Below are 26,337 nucleotides of genomic sequence, written 5' to 3' on the forward strand. Positions count from 1 at the left end.
ATTTCAATTAAAAGGTGTGCTTTGTTAAAAGTTCATTTGTGGAATTTATTTCCTTCTTAACATGTTTGAGCCAATCAGTTGTGTTGTGACAAGGTAGGGGTGTTATACAGAAGATAGCCCTATATGGTAAAAGACCAAGTCATCTTGAAAATCTCAAGAACTTTTAAAGTTTCTTGAAGTGCAGTCACAAAAACCATCAAGCGCAATGATGAAACTGGCTCTCACGAGGACCGCCACAGGAAAGGAAGACCCAGAGTTACCTCTGCTGCAGAGGTTAAGTTCATTAGAGTTACCAGCCTCAGAAATTGCAGCCCAAATAAATACTTCACAGAATTCCTGCAAAGAAACCATTACTAAAGGACACCAATAATAAGAATTTTATTTAACCAGGCAAGTCAGTTAAGAACAAATTCTTATTTTCAATGACAGCCTAGTGGGTTTACTGCCTGTTCAGGGGCAGAATGACAGATTTGTACCTTGTCAGCTCGGGGGTTTGAACTTGCAACCTTCCGGTTACTAGTCCAATGCTCTAACCACTAGGCTACCCTGCCGCCCCAAAGAGAAGAGACTTGCTTGGGCCAAGAAACACGAACAATGGACATTAGACCGGAGGAAATCTGTCCTTTTGTCTGATTAGTCCAAATTTGAGATTTTTGGTTTCAATCGCCATGTCTTTGTGAAACACAGAGTAGGTGAACGGATGATCTCTGCATGTGTGGTTCCCACCGTGAAGCATGGAGATGGTGTGATGGTGCTTTACTGGTGACACTGTTGTGATTCTTTTTTTAGAATTCAAGGCACACTTAACCAGTATGGCTACCACAGCATTCTGCAGCGATACGCCATCCCATCTGGGACTATCATTTGTTTTTCAACAGGACAATGACCCAACACACCTCCAGGCTGTGTAAGGGCTATTTGACCAAGAAGGAGAGTGATGAAGTGCTGCATCAGATGACCTGGCCTCCACAATCACCCAACTCAACCCACTTGTGATGGTTTGGGATGAGTTGGAACGCAGAGTGAAGGAAAAGCAGCCAACAAGTGCTCAGCATATGTGGGAATTCCTTCAAGACCGTTGGAAAAGCAATCCAGGTGAAGCTGGTTGAGAGAATGCCAAGAGTGTGCAAAGCTGTCATCAAGGCAAAGGGTTACTACATGATTCCATTAGTGTTATTTCATAGTATTGATGTCTTCTTTTATTCTATAATGTAGAAAATAGTAAAAATAAAGAAAAACCCTTGAATGAGTAGGTGTGTTCTTACTTTTGACTAGTACAGTAGATAGCAGTAAAGATATGTTAATTTTTGGGCATTTCATAGGAGCGTGATTGGACCACAAAGCTAGGACACTTATGAAAAGTTTTGAGGCCAGAACACATCCTTGTGACAAGTGTTAGTTAGGTAATGAAGCAGAAATAACTTGTTCGTGACTCCTTTTTGAATAAAGTTGTTCCTACCATTCAGTGTAATCTGTTCAGCACTCCTCCTAGCTAAGGCATGTGAGACACCCCTCAGCTGGCACCTCCTGACACGGACTGCTGAGCTCACATGCGCGCGCACATGAATCATGCTCTTAGGCCTTCCCATTCTCCCCGTCTCTGTACCTCTAACCCTTCCCCCTCCCTGTGACCCCCCCGCCTCACTCCATCCACCTCTCTTGCTCGCTCTCTCTCTCTTACCCGTATGAAGTGCTGAAACCTCTTGTCTCTGGCCAGCAGTTCCTTGTATAGTTTCACAGCTTTGGGGTGGCGGCTACAGAACTCAGCATAGGCTTTCCTCATCTCATCTGCACACTGACCTGAGAACTGAAAACACACAACAGGTATCAACTCAGTTAGTGTGTGTGCACAATATGTTTAAATTATGCATTGTTCATTGGGTGTTTAGTATGAATGCATTCTAATGTTAATGGACGGCAAAGTTGGTACATGCGTCTCAGGTTCTGTGTGTGTGACCGTGGATGTTTGTTCTAACGTCTGAGTGTGTGTGCCCAGTGTGTTTCCTACCTGTTCAGTCAGTATATCCCCCAGTTGGTTGATAGTAAAGTTAGTACCGCTACCGGGGGCTAGACTGTGTGTGCGTCGTGTCATAAGCTGGGAAAGGAAACGTGTGTGTAGCGCCATCAGCTGCTCCAGACAGGGGAAGACAGCGTGCGCCACGCCCGGCTCCAGCAGCACCTCGTCCAGCATGCCCTGCCGGAACACCCCCTCCATGATCCGCAGGGTCCTCACGTGGTGGAACTCTGTCTGGATCAGCTCTGAGAGGGGCGCGGAAGGGAAAACAGCGTTAGGGATATACAGTACCTTCACATAACACACAGAGAGAAGGGATAGAAAGAGAGAAAGAGATAGGAATATAACGAGAGAGCAAGAGAAGAGGGAGAGAGAAAGTGAGAGAAAGAGTGAGGAAGAGAGCTGTTCTCACCATAGATGACGTCCTGTCTCTTGATGACGTCTTTGCGGTGCGTCTGCAGGTAGGAGGGGTCTACGGCCCGGCTCCACGAGTCAGCCTCAAAGTCTTTCCCCTCCCTCTCCAGCTCCTCCAACATGGCAGCATAGTACACCTCCCCCTCGTCGTTGAGGGACTCCATTGACATGGCTCTGTTTCTGAAGTTCAGGGAGTCTGTGGACTGAGACAGGATCCTCCGCAGCCCCAACGGTGAGTCGTCATTCAGATTCCTGGAAACACATTTTTGAACACAACAGTTACACAACGTTTCAAACAACTTCATATCAGTGCCCTGCTCGCATATAGGTAAACCAACTGATGACTCTACACAGCAGCCTGCTCACCCTGCCAGGTTTTGTGTGGAGACACTCTTGGAGAGGGAGAGGCCAGAGCGGACACGGCGAGAGCCCAGCAGGGACTGACGGAGACTGTCGGACGGATAGATGGCTGAGCTGGGCCGCTCCTTCATCATAGGGGCTGGAGAAAGAGAGAGAGACAAGGGGTTCAATTGAACTTTTCCTGTCCAAAAGGATTTCAATCCATATGATGCAGTCAGTACTACATCTATACTGCAGTGGAAGCGACCAGCCAACAGGTGGCAGCACCCCTATATTCACATGCAGAAAGGAGGCATTAATTGCGAAAGAAGGAGAGGAAATAGGAGAGAAGTTTTTGAGGAAAAGAGATACTAACTTTTGGTCCTCAGAGCTACGTTCGGCAGCGCAGAGCTGTTCCTCACCAGGGCTAGCTTCTGTTGCTGCAAAACCCACAGAGAAAACATGTTCAGACCAATGTCTCATCCAACAGTCAACTTTTCAAAGAACAAAAGGCCCAACTTTTGCTTTTCATACATTAAAAACCTTTCCTTTCCCCTCTCTTACCTTTTGTTTCATCTTGACACAGTTGGCCAGTGTGTCTCGACAGCGGTTGTGGATGGTGACATTGCAGGCTGCAACACAGAAACACAAAGATCAATTTCCCCGACACTCCACAATATCTGCATATGTACTGTTGATAAGAATGGCAACTAACTTCATGAAATCACGAGTCTATTTGAGTTTAGTCTATTAGTTCTACCACTTTGATATTGAACACTGCACTGTTGGGTAGGGATTGCAAGTGAAGCATTTCACTGTACTTCTGCATGTGACAATTAACACTTGAAACCTTGAAACCTACGCTTTCTGACACCAATGAAAATGTTAGCACTGTTATTAAAACCTCTCCTATGCTTCAAAACACCCCTTCTCCCCTCCTCTCCTCTCCCCTCCTCTCTTCCCTCAGCTTCCCTTTCTCTTCATTGTTAGAGGGGCTCCACTTCCTGGTACATGTTTTCTTGACAGGAAGTTCTCCTGGAATGGCGGTGGGAGGTGGAAGGGATGTCTGAGGCAGGTTATCGGTGTGTAAGTGCATGTGTGTGTGTCCTGAGTCCTGGGAGTGTTGTTGCGTCCACATGAAACGGCCTAAAATTGTTTATGAGAGTTCTTGCCCACTACACAGGGTTGTCTTTGTTCTAAGAGCAGCCCAAGGCTAGACACACACACACACACACACACACAGAGAATCTCCCTTATAAAACTCTACATATTCCTTTACTTTAGTCTTTCCAATGTCTCTGCCCAGATTACACATTTGCTACCAAAGCAGGCTAAATACAGCCAAAACACTTGTCAGAAGTATGCTTTGCTTTGGTGGGGTGCATTTCCTTGGTGCCGTTCCGATTTTCAACCAATAGTTTCCACACACATGAGAGGGAACATAGGGCTAAAAATACACTCTTTTCAGGGTGTGTTCTCCATAAAAGCCAACATTTTACAGAGCATGGACTCAGTTAACACGCTTTCTACTTAAACCTCAGAATGCGAGGCACACTGTGACCCATTCATCGCTCAACCTCTCACAACACACACACACACACACACACACACACACACACACACACACACACACACACACACACACACACACACACACACACACACACACACACACACACACACACACACGATTTAAACATACTCAAAGCCCCTCACACACCACTCCTTACAGAAGGACAAACACATCCAGTAGATATTGTCCCCGATGCTAAAACAAACAGACTAGGCCCCTTGCTCACTAAACCAACATGCCAGTGTTGGAGCAACACTGTTGGTGCTGAAACGATGGCGGCCTTCTCCAAGGCTCGTAGAGACATTTAGAAAGTACTGTTAGACCCTTCCCCTAAAGCTCAACATCGCTGCTCGGAAACTAGACTGGAGACCCAACAGGATTAATGGCATACTATTATAGATATGTCCATACAGAGTGGATCTACAACATGGAAATGCTTTGGGGTTTCAAATACTGCTTTGAATCCCCACTTCCTTATAACACTATATTATTTACAGCTCACTTGTCTTTAGCTAATTATCTTATTTATTTTTATGATAATATTGTACACTGAGTGTACAAATCATTAGGAGCACCTGCTCTTTCCATGACATTGACTGACCAGGTGAATCCAGGTGAAAGCTATGATCCCTTATTGATGTCACTTGTTAAATCCACTTCAATCAGTGTAGATGAAGACATTTTAAAGAATGATTTTGAAGCCTCGAGACATAGATTGGATATGTGTGCCATTCAGAGGGTGAATGGGCAAGACAAAGGATTTAAGTCGCACCGGTTTGTGTCAAGAACTGCAAAGCTGTTGGGTTTTACACACTCAACAGTTTTCTGTGTGCATCAAGAATGGTCCACCACCGAAAGGACATCCAGCCAATTTGACACAACTGTGGGGAGCATTGGAGTCAACATGGTCCAACATCCCTGTGGAACGCTTTCGACACCTTGTAGAGTCCACGACCTGACGAATTGAAGCTGTTCGGGGGGGCAAAAGGGCGAGGACAATTCAATATTCTTAATGTTTTGTACACACAGTGTATACCCCCCAATTGTAATCTGTGTGTGAGTGTAATCTAGGACCCTCAGATGATGTCAAAATGAGCCAAACAACAATGGCCTGGTCGTCTTAATCTGAGTCTTAATCTGTGTCTGAGGAGGTAATCTCACACGTAATGACACAGCGCTACGCAGAGGCTACACACATTAAATGATTAAATTACATTAAATTATTATCCTATTTGTCAGTTATCCGTTCATGCAGAGAACAATAAGATGTGAGGCAGGAAATAAACACGAGTTCAAATGTTGATGAAAACAAAAACAAAATGTCTTTCTCTGCAGTAATGGAATAAAGGGTCCCTGAAATGAATTTGAAATAAATAACAATAAATAAAAAGATACCTGTGGACTTCATTCAAATTCAAGCCAAACGTTGTACATCAAGAACACGTACTTAATTGATTGAATACATAGACAATATTGTAAAATCCTCCCTGGTGACTCCAACCCGGAAACATCCACTCAGACATGAAATCAATGGATTCTCCCAAAACAGGCGGTGCTACCTACTCCACACACCCACACACACACCCACACACACACACACACACACACACACACACACACACACACACACACACACACACACACACACACACACACACACACACACACACACACACACACACACACACAGACACTCTCCCCCGCACCCAGCCTAAACATATGTCTCCCCTGTCCCAATTCACAGGGGACCTCAGATAGCAATACCGATGTAGGACAATGTCATGACCCCGTATTCAAACATCTCTGGGTCTCTGAGGCAACATGGCTCCCTATCAGACCACTGTGTTAAACAGGAGAGGTTTAACTGTGTTACCCTCAGCTCATTCATCACTCATTACTGTTAGGGACCAATAATATCTGTGGACGCAGAGAGGAAGAGGGATTGGGAGTGTGTGTGTCTGTGTGCATTCGTTCGTGCTGACCTGCCTATGTGTGTTTGTCTATGTGTGCGTGCATGTGTGTGCGTCTATGTGTGCATGCATATGTGTGTGTATGTGTGTGGGTGCACACGTCAGTGTGGCAGATTGCTTGTTAATCTCCCACACTCCAACTACCAGATGCACTATTTCCAGATTACAGTCGGGGAGGGTGGTAGCAGCTGTGTATTGGGGCAAGAGGGGGGAGAGGGGGGGGCTGTTTCAGATCCACCAAACAAAGAGAAAAGCCCCTCTCTCAACAGACAGTGGGCTTCATCATAGACCTACTGCATAATCTCCTAAACCTGTATTCTGTACTGTAGTTACACTATAGCTGCTTTGTCATTCTCCATCTCTATATTGAGTCTTACAGGTCTAATGGTTGTGTTGCACATAATTATAACATATTAGCAAACTGAGATGACAGTGATGCGATAACACATTAATTAATGAAAAGGTAAAACTGTGAAAAATATTAGTTGAGTTCAGACAAACTGGCTATGACTGACCCAAGGCATGTTGCCTAAACCAATTTAGATTCTTATCGAATCTAAATCTAATCTAAATCAAACAGACTCTAGACTAAAAATATCTGAACTGGCTCAGAATTTGAATACATGAATAGAGAATCCAACACTAAGGGAATTCCCAACCTGAAATAGTCTCACAGCCGGCTCACACCTCAGTCCTCCCCCCTACTTACAGTAGGCATCCACTCTGTTTCTATTCCCGTTCTCTCCATCTGTATCTCGCCCCCTCTATCACCTCCGGTGTAGTTTACAATGATAATGTATTCATGCCCCCTTCAGCCCATACGCACACATACACACCCAGACCTGACCCTGTGAATATAATTATGCCCCCAACCCAAATCAATAGCCTATGACCGGTGTTCTATCTAAACTACAGCTGGTGTACCCCTTACCCCCCACTGCAATCTCTGTGCCCACCGTCTCTCTCATTCTCAAGTACCGGAACTCTCACACAATACTCATAACCACTCACACACACACACACACACACACACACACACACACACACACACACACACACACACACACACACACACACACACACACACACACACACACACACACACACACACACACACACACACACACACACACACACACACACACACACACACACACACACACACACAATACTCATAATCACTCACTCACACACACAGGCGCACACTCACAAACACACGTACATGGGCACACACACACCACTCTTTGGCAGCAGACATGTGTAATCACACCCCATGCCAAGAGCCTTCCCTCTCCCACCCCCCCACTGTACCCCCTCCCCCTGTGCTCCCCTTCTCTGTCTATCTGTCTGTCTGTCTGTCTGTCTCTCTCTCTCTCTTCTCTTTTATCTCTCTCTCTTTGAACCTCGTCTTCAGAGCTGTAGGGGTCAAGGTAACGAGGTCGAAGATGGAGCAGCTATTTCCTCAACTTGAAGGACAATGAACTTCATCCATACATCAATATTCAATCAAAATAGGTAATTGGGTTTGATAAGACAAAAGGCATCCCTCTTTCCCTTTAGGAATGTACGTTTGGATTGATTTAATGATAAATACAAATCTCAATCGACTATGACAGTCAATTGAATTGTCTTTGATGTTGCTGTGGGGACAGTGTAGTGTTGTTGCATGGTGTAATACTCATTTCAAAATGGGGTAAGCAAAACAAAAACACAATTCTCAGTATGGACTTCCTCTTCCTATCTCAGGCAAACTCCTCTCTGTCTGTTAGTGTCATCATGCATCATCCATATGGCTTTGTCTCCTACTCTCGTCTTTCTGGTTCACTTGTTTGTTAACTAATATCTCTCTCTCCCTCCCCCTCGGTCTCTCTTGACCTGAGAACTGATGGCCCCTGAGGAGCCTTTTCACTCAATATGTTCTCCTCTACCTCCACCTCTTCCTTCTACCAGTCTTTCCCCCTCTTTCTGCTCTCTTTATCTGTCCACCCTTCTCTCTGGATCTTCCTCTATTTGTTTTCCCCGTTTGCCCTGGAGTCTCCCTCCCTCCCGCTCCCGCCTCCTCCCTCCCTCCCTCCCACTCCTCCCTCCCAACTCCTCCCTCCACCCAGCTGTTCCGCCAGGCGAGTGGAGAGAGGGGCAGGCCATCTGATCTGTGCTCCCCACACACTAACACTATTGTCTGGGCAGGGGAAGGGAGAGGGTTCTCCTAGAAGTCAACAGCTGATTGATTCTCAAAAGGAGGGAAGGAAGGAGAGAAAGAAGGGAAGGAGGGAGGGAGCAAAGAAAAACATTGAGAGGGTGCAGGAGGAATCCCCTCTCCTTTTCGCTCCCCTGCTATTCACTGTGTGTTTCCTTCCCTCTTTTGATCCAACTCTTTGGCTCATTTGTTTCTTGTACCTTTATTGACCCACACGTCCTACCCCATCTCTCTCTCTCTACCCGTATTGTTTGAATCTTCTTTTTCTAGCTCCAATCTCTCTCTCCTGCTGTTCTTTTGATCATCCTTTCTCTTCCAAAGCAATTTTGCCCCCCCCCCCCCCCTTTACACTAGACAGTCACTAATCTCTCCCTCTCTCCCTCCAATATGACAACCCTGGGGCAAGATGTCTGTTGGTCCACTGATCTGGTGATGCATCAATACCCCGATAATGTTATCGCTAATGACATTAGGCTTTTGTCTGGGCCTTGTGAGTGTATGTACTGCCTACAATAATGTGTGTGTGTGTGGTACTCACTGGGGCAGCTGAGGGCCTCTTTAGCGGTGATGCTCTTGTTGCAGGCGGAACAGAGGGTGGTGGCAGACACGGTGAGGGAAGTGAAGAGGTGGCCGTTGCTATAGCGCGCCTCCCGCTCTCGCGCCTCCTTCTCCCTCTCCTTCATCCGCTCCTTCTCTTTGTTCTGTAACCAAAGACACAAATCAGCGCCAACCGATGCAATCTGTGGATGTTAACTGTTTTTTAAAAAAAGCCACTCTCACTCATCTCACACTGTCAACCGTTCCGGATATTCCACAGCTGTGAGATGCTTGTCTCGTACTCAGGTCTCCTCATACTGTATATGCAGCATGCACTTTGTTTCATAGAGTAAGTTTCACTGGATGAGGACAGCTGGTGCATGAGGAATTGTAAATGTGGTATTTTCAGGAATAGTATCTCTCTCTCCCTCCCACTCAGGGAGATTGACAGCCTGGGGACTGTCTTTAATCTCGTTGTTACACTACAGGGCTCTCCATGCTGCCTCAGCATAACTCAAGCGCATTCAGCGTGAGAGTGTATTCCGTGTGCATGTTAGCAATTGCGAGTGCATGTGTCCTTGTGCATCTAAGAATGTGTGTGTGCGAGCACTATGCTAATTAGTGTAGGTGCGTGTGCGTGCACTATGCTAATTAGTGTAGGTGCATGTGCGTGCACTATGCTAATTAGTGTAGGTGCATGTGCGTGCACTATGCTAATTAGTGTAGGTGCATGTGCGTGCACTATGCTAATTAGTGTAGGTGCATGTGCGTGCACTATGCTAATTAGTGTAGGTGCATGCGCGCGCACTATGCTAATTAGTGTAGGTGCATGTGCGTGCACTATGCTAATTAGTGTAGGCGCATGTGCGTGCACTATGCTAATTAGTGTAGGCGCATGTGCGTGCACTATGTTAATTAGTGTAGGTGCATGTGCGTGCACTATGCTAATTAGTGTAGGTGCATGTGCGTGCATTTGCAATTGTGTAGGTGTGACTCAAATGTGAATGTTCCGGTGTTACTTTGCCTCTGTAATATCCAGCTGTTCCTAGCATGGTGCCTTATTTTATACCACACATTTTAATGCCAGCCTGTCTGTCTGTGTCCAGACCAGAGCACCAGTCTATGCTGCTGGCTGTGACTCTGGCCGTGCTGCTAAGTCAGCAGAATGGTCAGGTACCAAACAGCTTTTCACAGCCGGTGGCCTTTTAGTCACAAACTAATCTCCCGATGTTGTGAACACAGACAAAGTAGTCCATCTTCAGTGGCTTTGTCACTCTCTGTTTTTTAGCTCTCAGCTAATTATCAACTCAACAACACGTGGCGTTACGATGAGGTTGTGTATCCACTGTAGCGAGAGTATATGACTTACAGGTGCTTCCAGTAGGTTCTCAGTAAGCACTTTAGGCAATTATTTATGTTCAAGAGGATAACTCTGCCATCAAATTTGTTTTGAAATGACTCAAAATGGTATTCCATGTCAAATAATCCTTGTGCATCACCACAACTGCTAATGCTACCAAAACAAACAGAACAAAATATGTTTTCAAATACACAACATGTCGATTATCTGAAATGATGCCCTTCGATACTGGTTGTACTGTATTTTCTAAAATATTGAGAGGACATGATCAACAAAGCAGTTCTCTCTAAGAGTGTAGACTTCAGACCCTTGACGTACACATAAGGAAAGCTCACCCTGTTGGTTCATCATGATGGGCAGCAGAGGGGTTTAACCCGCTCACCGGAACGTGCCACACAACTATAACGTTATCGGAAAGAGGAAGAGAAATAACGAAAAGAAGGATTTGTCAGGGGTTCCTTTGAGAACCTAAACAAAAGGCCCGGGGCCCCCATTGTGAGGAACTCATTCAGGACATGTCACCATCTCAGGGGTATGTAAAACACACCCAAAGGAAAGAAACCAGAGAGGAATGGAGGGATGGATGGAGTGAAAGAAGAAGGGAGAGGAGTTCAAACCCATCCATTTACATTAGCTAATTAAAAAAGGCGACCTGCCAAGATTTTGATCTGAGGTGAAAATGGTGGAAAGAAACTCAAGGGTAAGGACATATAGGACACACTGACACATGCAACATGCTGGTGTGATGACTAGCTACAGTTGTGACGCTGTAATGACGGTGGAATGAGGGGAGATGGGCAGGGAGACAGCTTAGGTCCAGGACACTGGCTCTACTTACAGACCCTCATGTCTAAACACACTAACCCATATTTACATTCACTCCGTTTTGAAGAGGAAGGAAACAGGTGCACAATTTGGCACTGGGCACCAAGCCAATGCTTGATAAATCTTTCTAAGCTTCTCGGTAGAATTAATCCATAGAGTTTAACTGCATCCATGTAGCGTCCATCGCTTAGCAACTCCTGTACAGTATGTCTGAGGCGGGCTGGCTTTAATGGCGGTAGGATGAGCACTGCGGCAGCGTGCTCTAATCCACTCTGTCCCCCGCAGAGCAGAGGCAGGTTAGTTGACTGTTACCAAACTGCCTCCCTCACTATTATTAATGCACAGTCAGCTCCATCAGTCAAGACCACCTTATTAAGACCTTTTTCTATAGAACTGACTCTTACACTAAATATCTGGCACACTGACTGAATTTCCCCCTCCCCCTATCCATCGCTTTCACACACTCGCTCCCTCTCCCTCTCTCGACTCCTCTCTTCTTGTCTATCTCTATCCTACCCTCCTTATCACGCTCCTCTATAGTGGATTAACAGACTGGATTAGAATCATCGGACTCAGGGCGGATAGGGGCTGGTGTGAAAGACGAGAAAGCTAGATAGTGAGCGATAGGAAGAGAGAGCGAGAGAGAGAGAAGAGTGAGTGAGATTGCTAAGAGCATTTAATTCAGGGAAAGAATGCCACAATGCAGTTTATGAAGAGCGGCGCTGCTGGTAAATTGTTACCAAATGGGCGTAATGACTTTTTAATGAAAAGAGGGCGGGGCAGTGGGGAGGAAGAGAGAAGCTGCTGTTATAGACCAGGGATTAGTAGATACTATTAAGGGGCGGATTAGGCCACAGACTTAACCTCTGCCCAAGTCTTCCAGATATCTAACCTTACCCCACTGAGGAATTTACACTGTTTGGTGGATGAGCAGAGGACAAGGCCTTCTTACTCTCTCTCTATTTTGTCTCTCTCTCCCTCTACTCAATTCAAATGTCTTTATTGGCATGACAATAGCCATATTACAAGCAAAAGGCTAGGAAGTAAGACTGGGAAATGACGTACTATGAAGAAATGAAGAGTATATTTCCAAAACACTATATCCACAAATGTTTATCAGAAATTATTGCTTCTGGGTACCGTCATGTGTGTGTAAAATATTACTGTTCTCAGATTTTTTATTCATAGATTTTAGATGTGTATGAAAATGTGTTTAGCTGGAATGGAATGTTCATATCTTGTATATTTGACTGTGGTATGTGCCAAGCTAAGTCCTTGCCTAGTTAAATAAATAAAAAATATATAAATGAATGCACTTAAGAGCACCTGCTAAATTAATCAAATGTAAAATGTAAATGTTTTACATACAGATTAATTATAACTGTATTGGGGAAAAAAAACATTCATTTTTTTTACATTGATGCCCCAAAAGCATCCTTTGTACAGTTCTTTTAACCTAGCAGTGGCACTTATTTATCTCAGTGAGGTGGTTAAGCAACATTTTGCAAAGAAAAAACATTATTATTTGTCTCTCTGAAATGAAACCATCAAGTGATAGATAGATTTTAAACAAATACATGTCTATCATTGAACACCACCATACCGTGAGTAAATAGTGAAAAAGCACTCCAATCTCTTTCATAATTTCTTTAAAACAATAAAAGATCATTTACCAACATTTCTGAAAATGGATACACACTGAGTGTACAATACATTAGGAACACCTTCCTAATATTGAGTTGAATCCTCTTTTGCCCTCACAACTGCCTCAAGTCAGGACATGAACTCAAGGTGTCGAAAGCGTTCCACAGGGATGCTTCCCACAGTTGTGTCAAGTTGGCTGGGTGTCCTTTGGGTGGTGGACCATTCTTGATACACACAGGAAAATGTTAAGCATGAAAAACCAAAAAGCTTTGCAGTTCGTGACACACTCAAACCGGTGCGCCTGGCACCTGTTACCATACCCGTTCAAAAGGCACTTAAATATTTTGTCTTGTCCATTCACCCTCTGAATGGCACACACACAATCCATGTCTCAATTGTTTCAAGGCTTAAAAACCCTTCTTTAACCGGTCTCCTCCCCTTCATCTACATGGATTCGACATCAATGTAACATCAATAATGGATCATAGCTTTCACCTGGTCAGTCTATGTCATGGAAAGAGCAGCTGTTCTTAATGTTTTGCTCACTCAATGTATAGTCCCTCTCCCCTGCTCCTCTACCTCCTCTCTCGTATGATTCCCCTGTATCAGATAGCTGCCAGAGGAGAGCTAATGCTAAAACTCTGTAGTCGACTTGTTTATTAAACTGCCCCTCGCGTGCTCCTGGCCAGTCTGAGAGGAGACCACATCACAGTGTGTTGAGTTAAATCAGCCTAAGGAGGCCTCTAGGATCCATGACCCCACCACCGTCAGACGTCATATCCCCCCACCACAAGACCAACAAACCCACTAAGATAACACCCTATCTGGCTGTAAAAACGTTATAGGATCAACTTCTCAGTGACGATCAGACGAAGGGCTTGGGATTCAATCAAACACGTACTACGGAATGTTTGATTGTGTTACGGAAAAACGCACTAAGGGAAATATCACTTTGAACTTTGTACACTGAAAAAAGGCTATCATCACCAAACAGGATGTTGAACCAAGATTACGCCTGTATTTATACGTCCATGTTTCAATCTAAAATGAGATACTTTAGACATGTGCGTCTACAGAGAATGAGTATCCTGCACAAGGCCATAAAAGCAGTATACAATTCTCACCTGGGGATTACGAACCAGTATGCCCTCAGGTCACAAGCCTCAACCTTAACCACCACTATGCCATATAACAGTATCCCAGTCTGAACTCTGACCCCAGACAGATAAGACACAGAGATAAAAGAGCTGTTAACATGCTGCTGTGGTGAACAACACAAACAACCAGCAGGTCAATAAACCTGCTATAGGGGAGTGATCAGAAAAATGTATGATGGTGGCAACGTTCCTTGTTATTTTGGATGGGGTGTCTATCGTAGCCTTTGTCTCTTAGTGGTTGAAGAGCACCTTTGGCCAAATTCAGCCAGCCAGTGTGTAGCATGGCTAATCCTTTGTTTTGTAAATTCTTCTTAGACTGTCACTGGTGTCTATATAAAGTGGCATGTATTACTTTTTTTTAGATGGAAGGAAGTGACCTAATTGGTTTACTGTAAGCAATGATGCTTGTGTATGCTTCTGGGATCTGGCTTTATTGATGCTAATGGTTAACCAAGAGGTTGGCATGACCGAGAATCTAGCCAAATATATGCAGATACACAGTGCTAGGCAGTTAACATTGAGTTCTGTGTGTATGCAAAGACATATACTGAGCAAAAATATAAACGCAACATGCAACAATTTCAAAGATTTTACTGGGTTACAGTTCATAGAAGGAAATAGGTCAATTGAAACAATTCATTAGGCCCTAATTTATGAATTTCACATGACTGGCCGGGATGAAGCCATGGGTGGGCCTGGGAGGGCATAGGCCCACCCACTTGGGAGCAAGGCCCACCCACTGGGGAGCCAGGCCCAGCCAATCAGAATGGTTTTCCCCCACAAACGGGTTTTATTAGGCAGAAATGTTTTTTGTGCATAATGGAACATTTCTGGGATCTTTCAATTCAGCTCATGAAACATGGGACCAAAACTTTACATGTTGAGTTTATATTTTTGTTCAGTATATAATAAATAGAATGGACATTACTATTTAAAGCAATTGTCAAAATGTTTTTATGCCACAAGTCCATTTCTGATGAGTCAGTTTCCAAGCGTCAAACCAGTTTTCCTGCCGCAACAATAAACACTTCATATTCATCATGACACTTCTACAAAGTCTAGCATGCACTTTACTGGGCTGCCATGACAGATGAGGTCAGAGGAGTTTCAGATGAGATGGACAGAGAGCCATATAGATTCTTCCCTTTCTATTTCTATGAAGGGTGCTATCTGAAAGTGTCAAGACTCATGAAGTCTCTGTTCCTCTTCAGACTGTGATATTGGCATCTGTTGTTTTCAGGGGACTGAACTCATGTGCAGATGCCTGAGTCAGAGAGAATGTGCTCACTTTTGGTCCCTCTATTAAAAGCTTCTATGAATACATGTCATTCACTCCCCTTCCTGCAACCAAACAGCCTCAGAGACTCAGACACAACAAAACTAAACAGGAAACTCAGTGTCGAAAAACGTTGTTTGGAAATGGGTTTGTATACACAGTCCAAACATTTTTGTAAAAAGCATTTTTTGTCTCAGTAATCTGTTTCCTACCAAATTGTCTATGCTAGTGCTTCAGTGCTGACATCACACACCGGAAGTTCATTATACTGACTTCCTGTTTCATGGAAAAGGCAGTGGAGCCAGAGACTGGGGTTGGTGAGTTGGGAGCATAGCAACACTACAGTTGGAGGGGAAGGACAAAGTTGTTGTTCATAATCTTAGCTCCGGGGTTCTCAGACGGCCTTGTAGACTTCTTTGACACAGATCAACACCATGGCTTTGCGTTGCAAACAATTTTGCCCAGTCTGACTGACAAAGCAGACATTTTAGGCATTTTTTTTGTCATATAGCTGGATATGTAGTGAATGTCGGTTAAATAAAAAACAGTGACAACCCACTGCGTAAATACTTGTTGAATCAACATTGTTTCCACATCATTTTAACACCAAAATTCAATGTGATGAAGTTTAACTTCTTATGGCTGGGGGGCAGTATTGAGTAGCTTGGATGAATAACGTGCCCAAAGTAAACGGCCTGCTCCTCAGTCTCAGTTGCTAATATATGCATATTATTGTTAGTATTGGATAGAAAACACTCTAAAGTTTCTACAACTGTTTGAATGATGTCTGTGAGTATAACAGAACACATATGGCAGGCAAAAACCTGAGGAGAAACAAAACAGGAAATTAGAAATCTGAGGTTGTTATCTATTCAACACAGTTCCCATTGAAATCCCCTTGAGATATTAATGAAGTTGCATTTCCCAGGGCTTCCACTAGATGTTAACCATCTATAGAAATTTTAATGAGGCTTCTACTGTGTTGTGGGACTGAATGACAGCAGAAGGAATCAGGTGTCTGGCAGTCAGCCATTTCCTGGTCACCCGCATTTCACATGATAGCGACCTGCGTTCCATGGCTCCTGAAGACACAAAGGAATACTCCGGTTGGAACTTTATTGAAGAGTAATGACAAAAATATCCTAATGATTGATTCTGTACTTAGTTTGAAATGTTTCTGAAATGTAACGCTGACCAGCGTCAACGCGCCAATGTAAGCTCAGATTTTCTGGTATAAATATCAACTTTATCAAACAAAACATACATGTATTGTGTAACATGAAGTCCTATGAGTGTCATCTGATAAAGATCATCAAAGGTTAGTGATTAATTTTATCTCTATTTGTGCTTTTTGTGACTCCTCTCTTTGGCTGGGAAAATGGCTGTGTTTTTCTGTGGCTTGGTGGTGACCTAACATAATTGTTTGTGATGCTTTCGCCGTAAAGCCTATTTGAAATCGGACACTGTGGTGGGATTAAGAACAAGACTACCTTTAAAACTGTATAAAATACATGCATGTTTGAGGAATTTTAATTATGAGATTCCTGTTGTTTTGAATTTGTCGCCCTGCACTTTCACTGGCTGTTGTCATATCATCCCATAAATGGGATTGCAGCCCAAAGAGGTTTTTAATCAACGTGGAAAACTGATTGGATTTGCAAAAACTCATCAACGTAAGGCAATTCCGTCTCTTTTCCAGCCAAAGTTTAATCTAAATCTAATGACACGGTTACATTTTTTGTTGATTTCACATTTAATTCACATTAGTTGACAACTCAACAAAATGTAAATCAAAACAAAGACATTGAAATGACGTCTGTGCCCAGTGGGAAGTACAGATCAACTAGGAATTTGAACCATAGGCTTTCTAGTAACTATATGACTGGTAACTATAGCATAGACACTGTAAACATAAATGTTTATTAACTTATAACAAATAAGTGTTCAATAATCTAATTTTTTTAATAAATTCACGAAGACTAAAAATTCATTCAACACATATTGCACATAATGTAGCTCATAACACTGAAATAAATGATAATGCTTTGTTTTGATGTGAAGGCCCATTATTGCTCTCCCTTAAGTAACTCATTATCCACACAGTGTAGTCATGAGTTATTACAGCCAGACACTAACAAGCTTGGCTGATCCTTGTTCCGGTTGACTGAATAGCTTTGGGTGTGTCCTCTCCTCTCCTCTGTTTATGTATTCTTTTTGCCGACACACTTTCAACCCAGGGTATACAGTGGCTTGTGAAAGTATTCATGCCCCTTGGCATTTTTCCTATTTTGTTGCCTTACAACCTGCAATTAAAATGGATTTTGTTTGTATAATTTGATTTACATAACATGCCTACCACTTTGAAGATACAAAATATTTTTCTTGTGAAACAAACTGGAAATAAGACACAAAAATGTAACTTAAGCGTGCATTCCCACGCCACCCCCCAAAGTCAAAACTTTGTAGAGCCACCTTTTACAGCAATTGCAGCAAGTCTCTTGGGGCATGTCTCTATAAGCTTGGCATATCTAGCCACTGGAATTTTTGCCCATTCTTCAAGGCAAAACTGCTCCAGCTCCTTCAAGTTGGATGGGTTCCGCTGGTGTACAGCAATCTTTACGTCATACCACCAATTCTCAATTGGATTGAGGTCTGGGCTTTGACTAGGCTATTCCAAGACATTTAAATGTTTCCCCATAAACCACTCGAGTGTTGCTTTAGCAACATGCTTAGGGTCATAGTCCTGCTGGAAGGTGAACCTCCATCCCAGTATCAAATCTCTAGGAAGACTGAAACAGGTTTCTCAACAATTTTCTTGTATTTAGCACCATCCATCATTCCTTCAATTCTGACCAGTTTCCCAGTCCCTGCCGACAACAAACATCACCCTGGGGTTCTCGGGGTGATGAGAGGTGTTGAGTTTGTGCCAGACATAGCATTTTCCCTGATGGCCAAAAAGCTCCATTTTAGTCTTATCTGACCAGAGTACCATCTTCCATATGTTTGGGGAGTCTCCCACATGACTTTTGGCAAACACCAAACGTGTTTGCTTATTTTTTTCTTTAAGCAATGGCTTTTTCTGGACAGTCTTCCGTAAAGACCAGCTCTGTGGAGTGTACGGCTTAAAGTGGTCCTATGGACAGATACTCCAATCTCCGCTGTGGAGCTTTGCAACTCCTTCCTCATCTTTGGTCTCTTTGTTGCCTCTCTGATTAAGGCCCTCCTTGCCTGGTCTGTGAGTTTTGGTGGGCAGCCCTCTCTTGGCAGGTTTGTTGTGGTGCCATATTCTTTCCATTTTTTAATAATGGATTTGACGGTACTCCGTGGGATGTTCAAAGTTTCTGATATTTTTTATAACCCAACACTGATCTGTACTTCTCCACAACTTTGTCCCTGACCTGTTTGGAGAGCTCCTGGTCTTCATGGTGCCCCTTGCTTAGTGGTGTTGCAGACTCTAGACCTTTCAGAACAGGTGTATATATATACACTGAGATCATGTGACAGATCATGTGACAGATCATGTGACTCTTAAATAAAGTCCACCTGTGTGCAATCTAACTAATTGTGTGACTTCTGAAGGTAATTGGTTGCATCAGATCTTATGGGCTTCGTAGCAAAAGGGGTGAATACAAATGCACACACCACTCTTCCGTTTTTTTATTTTTTAGATTAAAAAAAAAACAAGTTGTTGTTTTCATTTCACTTCACCAATTTTGACTATTTTGTGTATGTCCATTACATGAAATCCAGATCAAAATCAATTTAAATTACAGGTTGTAATACAACAAAATGGGAAAAACGGCAAGGGGGATGAATACTTTTGCAAGGCACTGTATTGTGTGATGTCAGCTCACTGAAGCGAAATAAGCGCAGTCTAATCGGAGGGTGAATAAGTGGTCAACTAACCCCAGAATGACATCACTAACTAATGAGATAGAAAGTCATTAGTGCACAAAGGAACAGAAACACATACAGCAGATTCACAGAATAATCACACTAGAATGACCTGCATACAGAAACTTAAATTCAATCTGAAAACAAATGTAAACATGACGCTATTGATATAGGTTGAAATTTACAGGGACATATGTCAGTGGTCCCCAATGAGATTATGTTCCTCAAATGCCATATGTAAACAATCAAAAACCATTGTGCAGTCTGCCTTTATTCGAGTTGAGCCAACTAAACCAAGGTGTGTCAGGCAGGAAGGGCTGTCCTGTGTGTATTGCGACGTCACAGGAAAGTGGACTGCCATAACAGAGTTAGTGGTAGTCAGCACATGGAGATACACTGGGAGAACAAAGCCATTTTGCCTTTGCTTGCTACACAATCGTTCTGCGGCAGCCCAGGATCTCCTTCAAGTTAACCCTGTGTCATGCGTGAAGTGGGTCAGTCCCTCTGTTCTAGGAGAGGAGGGGGGGTCTTATTATGGGAGAGAGTGTGCTTGCTACTGTCCCCTGTAGCAGAGAGTGAGGCTGAGAGAGACGAGCCCTGGTTAATGGGCCATAACAATGAGCTTGTCTGTTGTCTCTCTCATTTCAGATGACATCAGCAGCATAGTGACAAAAAAATTATAGCTAATGGGTAATTAAATATCCTCAGAATGATCCTTTTGAACAAGCACAGTCACCAATCCCCATAGCACGTATGAGAGACATTAAAAAGAGTGATGGAATAGCTACACTATGAAGTGTAGCAGCTTGACGAGATCATCAGTAGCAAGGAGCAGCATGGAGAGTCTGCCTAAAACCAACAAAAAGGAGGGATGTTATGAAGGTATACACTGTCTAGACAAATATATGTCCTAAGAGGAGATGGAGGATTACTAACAGAGAGAGTAAGAGGGAAGGAGAGAGAATGAAACCGAGATACCTAGAAAAGAGGGAGAGGCCTGGAGGGGAAGACCCACGAAAGCAGGAGGCTGAAACGAGTGAGGGAGAAAAAGAGAGACCTAAGCAAGAAATAAAAATGGGTCTGGGATGAAGGGGGGGGGGGGCAGACAGATGGAGAAACGGATACAGGGGGAAGAGAGAGAACCCCAGAGAGAGGTAGAGAGATAGAGAGCGTGATGTGGCGAGGAAACAAAAGAGGAGAAGAGAATACCTGACACAGCGAGAGAGCCGAGCAGGTAACTGGATTTCAGCGTGTATTGATGGAGGAACAAAGAAATAGAGAGCAGACAAAGAACACAAAGAGAGATGGAGAAACTGGAGACACTGGGGAAGAGAACTACTGGATGTGTTTAGGACTCTATCCTAAGGGTTACTAAATGTATCGAAAAAAGACATTGAGTGTGTGGATCCATAGTTCTCATCTTAGTGTGTGCGTGTGCATGTGTGTACATTCAGTACGTGCATGCATATGGGTGTGCGTTTGTGTGGCAGCAAAGGGGAAGTATAGCTATAGTATTTGTGTGCTGTATGTGTGTTGTCACGGGGGAAGCTGGTCATTATAATAATCAGGAATGTGTCCATCCTTTGCATGTTCCTGTGGGTGAGGAGACTATAGATGTAGGATCTTAATTTGAGCCAGTTTGCTACACCAGGAAAATAATCCTGCATTAATAGGAAATGTGAATTACAATGTGGATTATAATTCATGGAAATATTTTGCAGGGGTTGATATTTTTTTTATTAGGGCAAATCAAGCCTTTTTAAACCTTGAATAACCTACAAGTTTGCATTTCCTGCTGTGCAGTAAAATTCGCAGCAACAGAAGAGTGATCAAATAAAGATCCTACATCTGTATCAGAGACAGATGGCATCTATCATGAGGCTTAGTACACTATGACCTTGATGATGTGAGGCGAGGCCACACACCCACCCACACAGTTCTGTGGGAAAATTAATTTCTGCCCCTAGTTAGCACCTGACTGTCCCAAGGGTACATTCATTAATAATGAGTACAGCTACACACCCACACCCACATGTAGGATCATAATTTGATCACCCTGTTGCAGGAGAACTTTCCTGCAATGCACAACATTTTAAACTTGAAATGTTTTTGAGGTTTAAAAGGCATTTGTCACGAGTCCGACCGAGGGTGTCTCCCCTTCCCGGGCGGTTGGCGCTCGGCGGTCGTCGTCACCGGCCTATTAGCTGCCACTGATTGTTTTTCCTCTCCCTCCTTGTATGTTTAGTGGTAGCACCTGTTCATGATTAAATCAGCTAATTAGTTTGTCTTTATTAGACAGCCGGCCCGCCTGGTTGTTGTGCGGGATTATTGCAGTGTAACCTTCGGCTCTGTTGTTAGAAGTACGTGTTAGTGCCTGGTCGTTACGTTTTCTGTTGTACATTCTCATTCCCTGTGTTTGGGGCCGTTACTATTGTGAGCACCCTGGGATGCGTTGGCGCTATTAAAGACGCACAGCTTTGCACTCACTGTCTCCTGCGTTTGACTCCACACACCTACGACACCTGAAGTGTTACAGAATCCCGCACCTAAATAAAATCGAATGGAGTCAGCAGGAGCAGCAGCCAACCCTCTCCCATCGATGGAGGAACGGGTTCTCCACCACACCACCATTCTCCATCGGATCGGATCCGCGATGGATCAAGTGATGGAGAGAATGGACCGATGGGAGAGGAGTGGTCTCCTCTCTCCACCTTCGGCACCCCGACTCCGGACTCCCCATCACTCGACTCCAGCACCCTTCGTCTGACGCTACCGAGGGCTTATGATGGAGCGGCGGCGGGTTGCCAGGGGTTTCTGCTTCAGCTGGAGCTATACCTGGCCACCGTTAGACCCACTCCCTCAGGAGCGGAGAGGGTGAGTGTCCTCATCTCCTGCCTCACGGGTCGTGCTCTGGAGTGGGCGAACGCAGTCTGGAATGGCCCAGACTCAGCGCGGGAGCACTACCCAGAGTTTTCCTGCCGCTTCCGTGCCGTATTTGATCACCCTATAGACGGCCGAGCGGTGGGAGAACGACTTTTCCATCTCAGGCAGGAGAGGAGGAGCGCCCAGGATTACGCTGGAGTTCCGGACCTTGGCAGCCGGATCTGGGTGGAACGACAGGGCCCTTATGGACCACTACAGGTGTGGTCTCCGAGAGGACGTCCGCCGGGAGTTAGCGTGTCGGGACACCACTCTGTCACTGGATCAGCTGATTGACATGTCCATTCGACTGGACAATCTGCTGGCTGCCCGCGGGCGTTCAGAGAGGGTCCTGTGCGTTCCACCACCCAGCCCCTCCGCTCCCATTCCGATGGAGTTGGGAGGGGCTGCGCCGAGGGGTACCGGAGGAGGAGGCCTTCCCTGCACCAACTGTGGTCGGAGAGGACACACGTCTGATCGGTGCTGGGGGGGTCCGTCTGGGAGTAGAGATGGCAGGCGGAACGCTTCTCGGTCACCCCAGGTGAGTCAGCATCAGACTCACCCAGAATCCCTTGTTGGCCATATGTTTGTCTTAATCTCTTTCCTTCACTTTTTTCCTCTTCCCAGCATAGGGCGCTAGTCGATTCAGGCGCAGCTGGGAACTTTGCGGATCATGGACTCGCCCTTAAGTTAGGGGTTCCGCTGGTGCCGATAGATTCTCCTTTCCCCGTGCACTCCCTAGATAGCCGGCCATTAGGGTCAGGGATGGTCGGGAGACCACGGTCCCACTGGACATGGTGACGCAGGGGAATCATAGGGAGCGTATCAGTTTTTATTATTGATTCGCCTGCGTTTCCAGTGGTGCTGGGGACTCCCTGGCTGGCCCGGCACAATCCTAAAATTTTGTGGAGACAAGGGGTTCTCCAGGGGTGGTCAGAGGAGTGTTCTGGAAGGTGTTTGGGAGTTTCCATCGGTGCCACGTCGGTGGAGAGTCCAGACCAGGGTTCCACGGTGTGCATTCCCCCGAGTATGCCGATTTGGCAATCGCTTTCAGTAAAGTGAAAGCGACTAAATTACCACCTTATCGACCGGGGAAGGGATTGTACGATAGATCTCCAGGTAGACGCTGCGCTTCCCAAGAGTCATGTGTACCCGCTGTCCCAGGAGGAGACGTTGGCAATGGAGACATATGTCACGGAGTCGCTGGGACAGGGGTACATTCGGCCCTCCATTTCACCCGTCTCCTCGAGTTTCTTTTTGTGAGGAAAAAGGGAGGGAGGTTTGCGTCCGTGTATCGATTATAGAGGTCTAAACGCCATCACAGTGGGGTATAGTTACCCTCTACCTCTCATCGCTACGGGCGGTGGAATCGTTCCACGGAGCGCAGTTCTTCACAAACTGGATCTCAGGAGCGCGTATAGTCTGGTGCGTATTCGGAAGGGGAGACGAGTGGAAAAAACCGCATTTAGTACTACATCCGGCCACTATGAGTACCTCGTCATGCCGTATGGGTTAAAGAATGCTCCAGCCGTTTTCCAATCCTTTGTAGACGAGATTCTCAGGGACCTGTGCGGTCAGGGGTGGTTGTTTATATCGATGACATTCTGATCTACTCGGCCACTCACACCGCGCATGTGTCTCTGGTGCGCAAAGTGCTTGGAAGACTGCTGGAGCATGACCTATACGTCAAGGCTGAGAAATGCGTGTTCTCTAAACGAGCCGTCTCTTTCTGGGATATCGCATTTCCACCTCGGGGTGGTGATGGAGGGTGAACGCATTAGGCCGTGCGTAATTGGCCGACTCCAACCACGGTAAAGGAGGTGCAGCGGTTTTTGGGTTTTGCCAACTACTACCGGAGGTTTATCCGGGTTTTGGCCAGATAGCGGCTCCCATTACCTCACTGCTGGGGGCCCGGTGCGATTGCAGTGGTCAGCACAGGCGGACAGGGCATTCAACAAGTTGAAGGCGCTGTTCACTGAGGCGCCCGTGTTGGCGCATCCGGATCCCTCTCTAGCATTCATAGTGGAGGTGGACGCGTCCGAGGCTGGGGTGGGTGCCGTGCTATCACAGCGCTCGGGTACGCCACCAAACTCCGCCCCTGCGCTTTCTTCTCAAGGAAGCTCAGCCCAGCGGAGCGTAACTATGATGTGGGGACCGGGAGTTGCTAGCGGTGGTTAGAGCTCTGAAGGTGTGGAGACACTGGCTTGAGGGGGCTAAGCACCCTTTTCTCATCTGGACCGACCACCAGAATCTGGAGTATATTCGGGCTGCAAGGAGACTTAACCCACGTCAGGCAAGGTGGGCCATATTCTTCACCCGGTTCCGGTTTACTTTGTCTTATAGACCGGGCTCCCAGAACGTGAAGGCTGACGCACTGTCCCGCCTTTACGACACCGAGGATGGGTCCACCGAACCTACTCCCATCCTTCCCGCCTCTAAACTGGTAGCCCCAGTGGTATGGGAGGTGGACTCGGACATCGAGCGGGCGTTACGGGCTGAACCCGCGCCTCCTCAGTGTCCAGCGGGGCGAAGGTACGTGCCGCTTGATGTTCGGGACAAGCTGATTCGGTGGGCTCACGTCCTACCCTCCTCGGGTCACCCTGGGGTGACGAGGACAGTGGGGAGCCTTCAGGGAGGTATTGGTGGCCTACGTTGGTTAAGGACGTTAAGGGTTATGTCTCCTCTTGCTCAGTGTGCGCTCAGAGTAAGGCTCCTAGGCACCTTCCTAGAGGGAAGCTACAACCCCTCCCCCGTTCCACAGCGGCCATGGTCACATCTGTCCATAGATTTCCTGACCGATCTTCCGCCGTCTCAGGGGAACACCGCGGTTCTAGTGATTGTGGATCGGTTTTCTAAGTCCTGCCGTCTCCTCCCGTTGCCCGGTATCCCTACAGCCCTGCAGACTGCGGAGGCATTATTTACCCATGTCTTTCGGCACTACGGGTGCCGGAGGACATCGCTTGGATCGGGGGCCCCCAATTCACGCCTCGGGTATGGAGAGCGTTCATGGAACGCTTGGGGGTCTCTGTCAGCCTGACCTCCGGTTATCACCCCGAGAGTAATGGGCAGGTGGAGAGATTGAACCAGGAGGTGGGTAGGTTTCTGCGGTCGTATTGCCAGGATCGGCCAGGGGAGTGGGCACGATACATTCCCTGGGCTGAAATGGCTCAGAACTCACTACGCCACTCCTCTACTAACGTGTCCCCTTTTCAGTGTGTGTTGGGATACCAGCCGTCCTGGCACCATGGCATCCGAGCCAGACCGAGGCTCCTGCGGTGGAGGAATGGGTACAGCGCTCCAAGGAGACCTGAGGGCCGTCCAGGAGTCTCCTACGACAAGCGAGTGGACGGCAGAAGAGGAGTGCTGACCGCCACCGCAGTGAGGCCCCGTGTTTGTACCGGGGACAGGGTCTGGCTCTCGACCCGAAACCTACCTCTCCGCTTGCCCTGCCGGAAGCTGGGTCCGCAGTGTGTAGGGCCCTTTAAAGTCCTGAGGAGAATAAACGAGGTGTGTTATCGATTAAACTCCCTTCCTATTATCGAATTAACTCCTCGTTTCATGTGTCTCTCCTCAGGCCGGTGGTAGCTGGTCCCCTGCAGGACAGTGAGGTACCGGAGGTCCCCTCCCCCTCTGGACATCGAGGGGACCCCGCGTACACGATCCGGGCCATTCTGGACTCAAGACGCAGTACCTCGTGGACTGGGAGGGGTACGGTCCGGAGGAGAGGTGCTGGGTACCGGTGAGGGACATCTTGGATCCATCCATGTTGAGGGATTTCCATCGCTCCATCCGGATCGCCCTGCACCTCGTCCTCCGGGGGCGACCTCGAGGCCGGGCCGGCGCGTGAGCCGCGCGTCAGGAGGGGGTACTGTCACGAGTCCGACCGAGGGTGTCTCCCCTTCCCCGGGCGGTTGGCGCCGGGGCGGTCGTCGTCACCGGCCTATTACCTGCCACTGATTGTTTTTCCTCTCCCTCCTTGTATGTTTAGTGGTAGCACCTGTTCATGATTAAATCAGCTAATTAGTTTGTCTTTATTAGACAGCCGGCCCGCCTGGTTGTTGTGCGGGATTATTGCAGTGTAACCTTCGGCTCTGTTGTTAGAAGTACGCGTTAGTGCCTGGTCGTTACGCTTTCTGTTGTACATTCTCATTCCCTGTGTTTGGGGTCAGTTACTATTGTGAGCACCCTGGGATGCGTTGGCGCTATTAAAGACGCACA

The 26,337-nt window shown here is 46.1% G+C and overlaps 1 protein-coding gene across 4 annotated transcripts in view; it reads right to left on the minus strand.

Annotated features, from left to right (window-relative positions):
* The window catches only part of LOC118364133 (rho guanine nucleotide exchange factor 2-like), an 85,055-nt gene that overhangs the window by 8,369 nt on the left and 50,349 nt on the right, over window positions 1-26,337 (minus strand). For all 4 annotated transcript variants that reach the window (XM_052489646.1, XM_052489648.1, XM_052489647.1 and 1 more), the window contains 7 exons: window positions 9,046-9,208; window positions 3,332-3,399; window positions 3,144-3,207; window positions 2,795-2,927; window positions 2,427-2,680; window positions 2,009-2,259; window positions 1,682-1,807 (listed from right to left, as the gene is read on the minus strand). In XM_052489646.1, coding sequence (XP_052345606.1) covers window positions 1,682-1,807; window positions 2,009-2,259; window positions 2,427-2,680; window positions 2,795-2,927; window positions 3,144-3,207; window positions 3,332-3,399; window positions 9,046-9,208 — 1,059 coding nt within the window. The remainder of the gene's footprint in view (window positions 1-1,681; window positions 1,808-2,008; window positions 2,260-2,426; window positions 2,681-2,794; window positions 2,928-3,143; window positions 3,208-3,331; window positions 3,400-9,045; window positions 9,209-26,337) is intronic.

Source organism: Oncorhynchus keta, chromosome 31, assembly GCF_023373465.1.
Source record: "Oncorhynchus keta strain PuntledgeMale-10-30-2019 chromosome 31, Oket_V2, whole genome shotgun sequence".
Taxonomy (NCBI): Eukaryota; Metazoa; Chordata; class Actinopteri; order Salmoniformes; family Salmonidae; genus Oncorhynchus; species Oncorhynchus keta.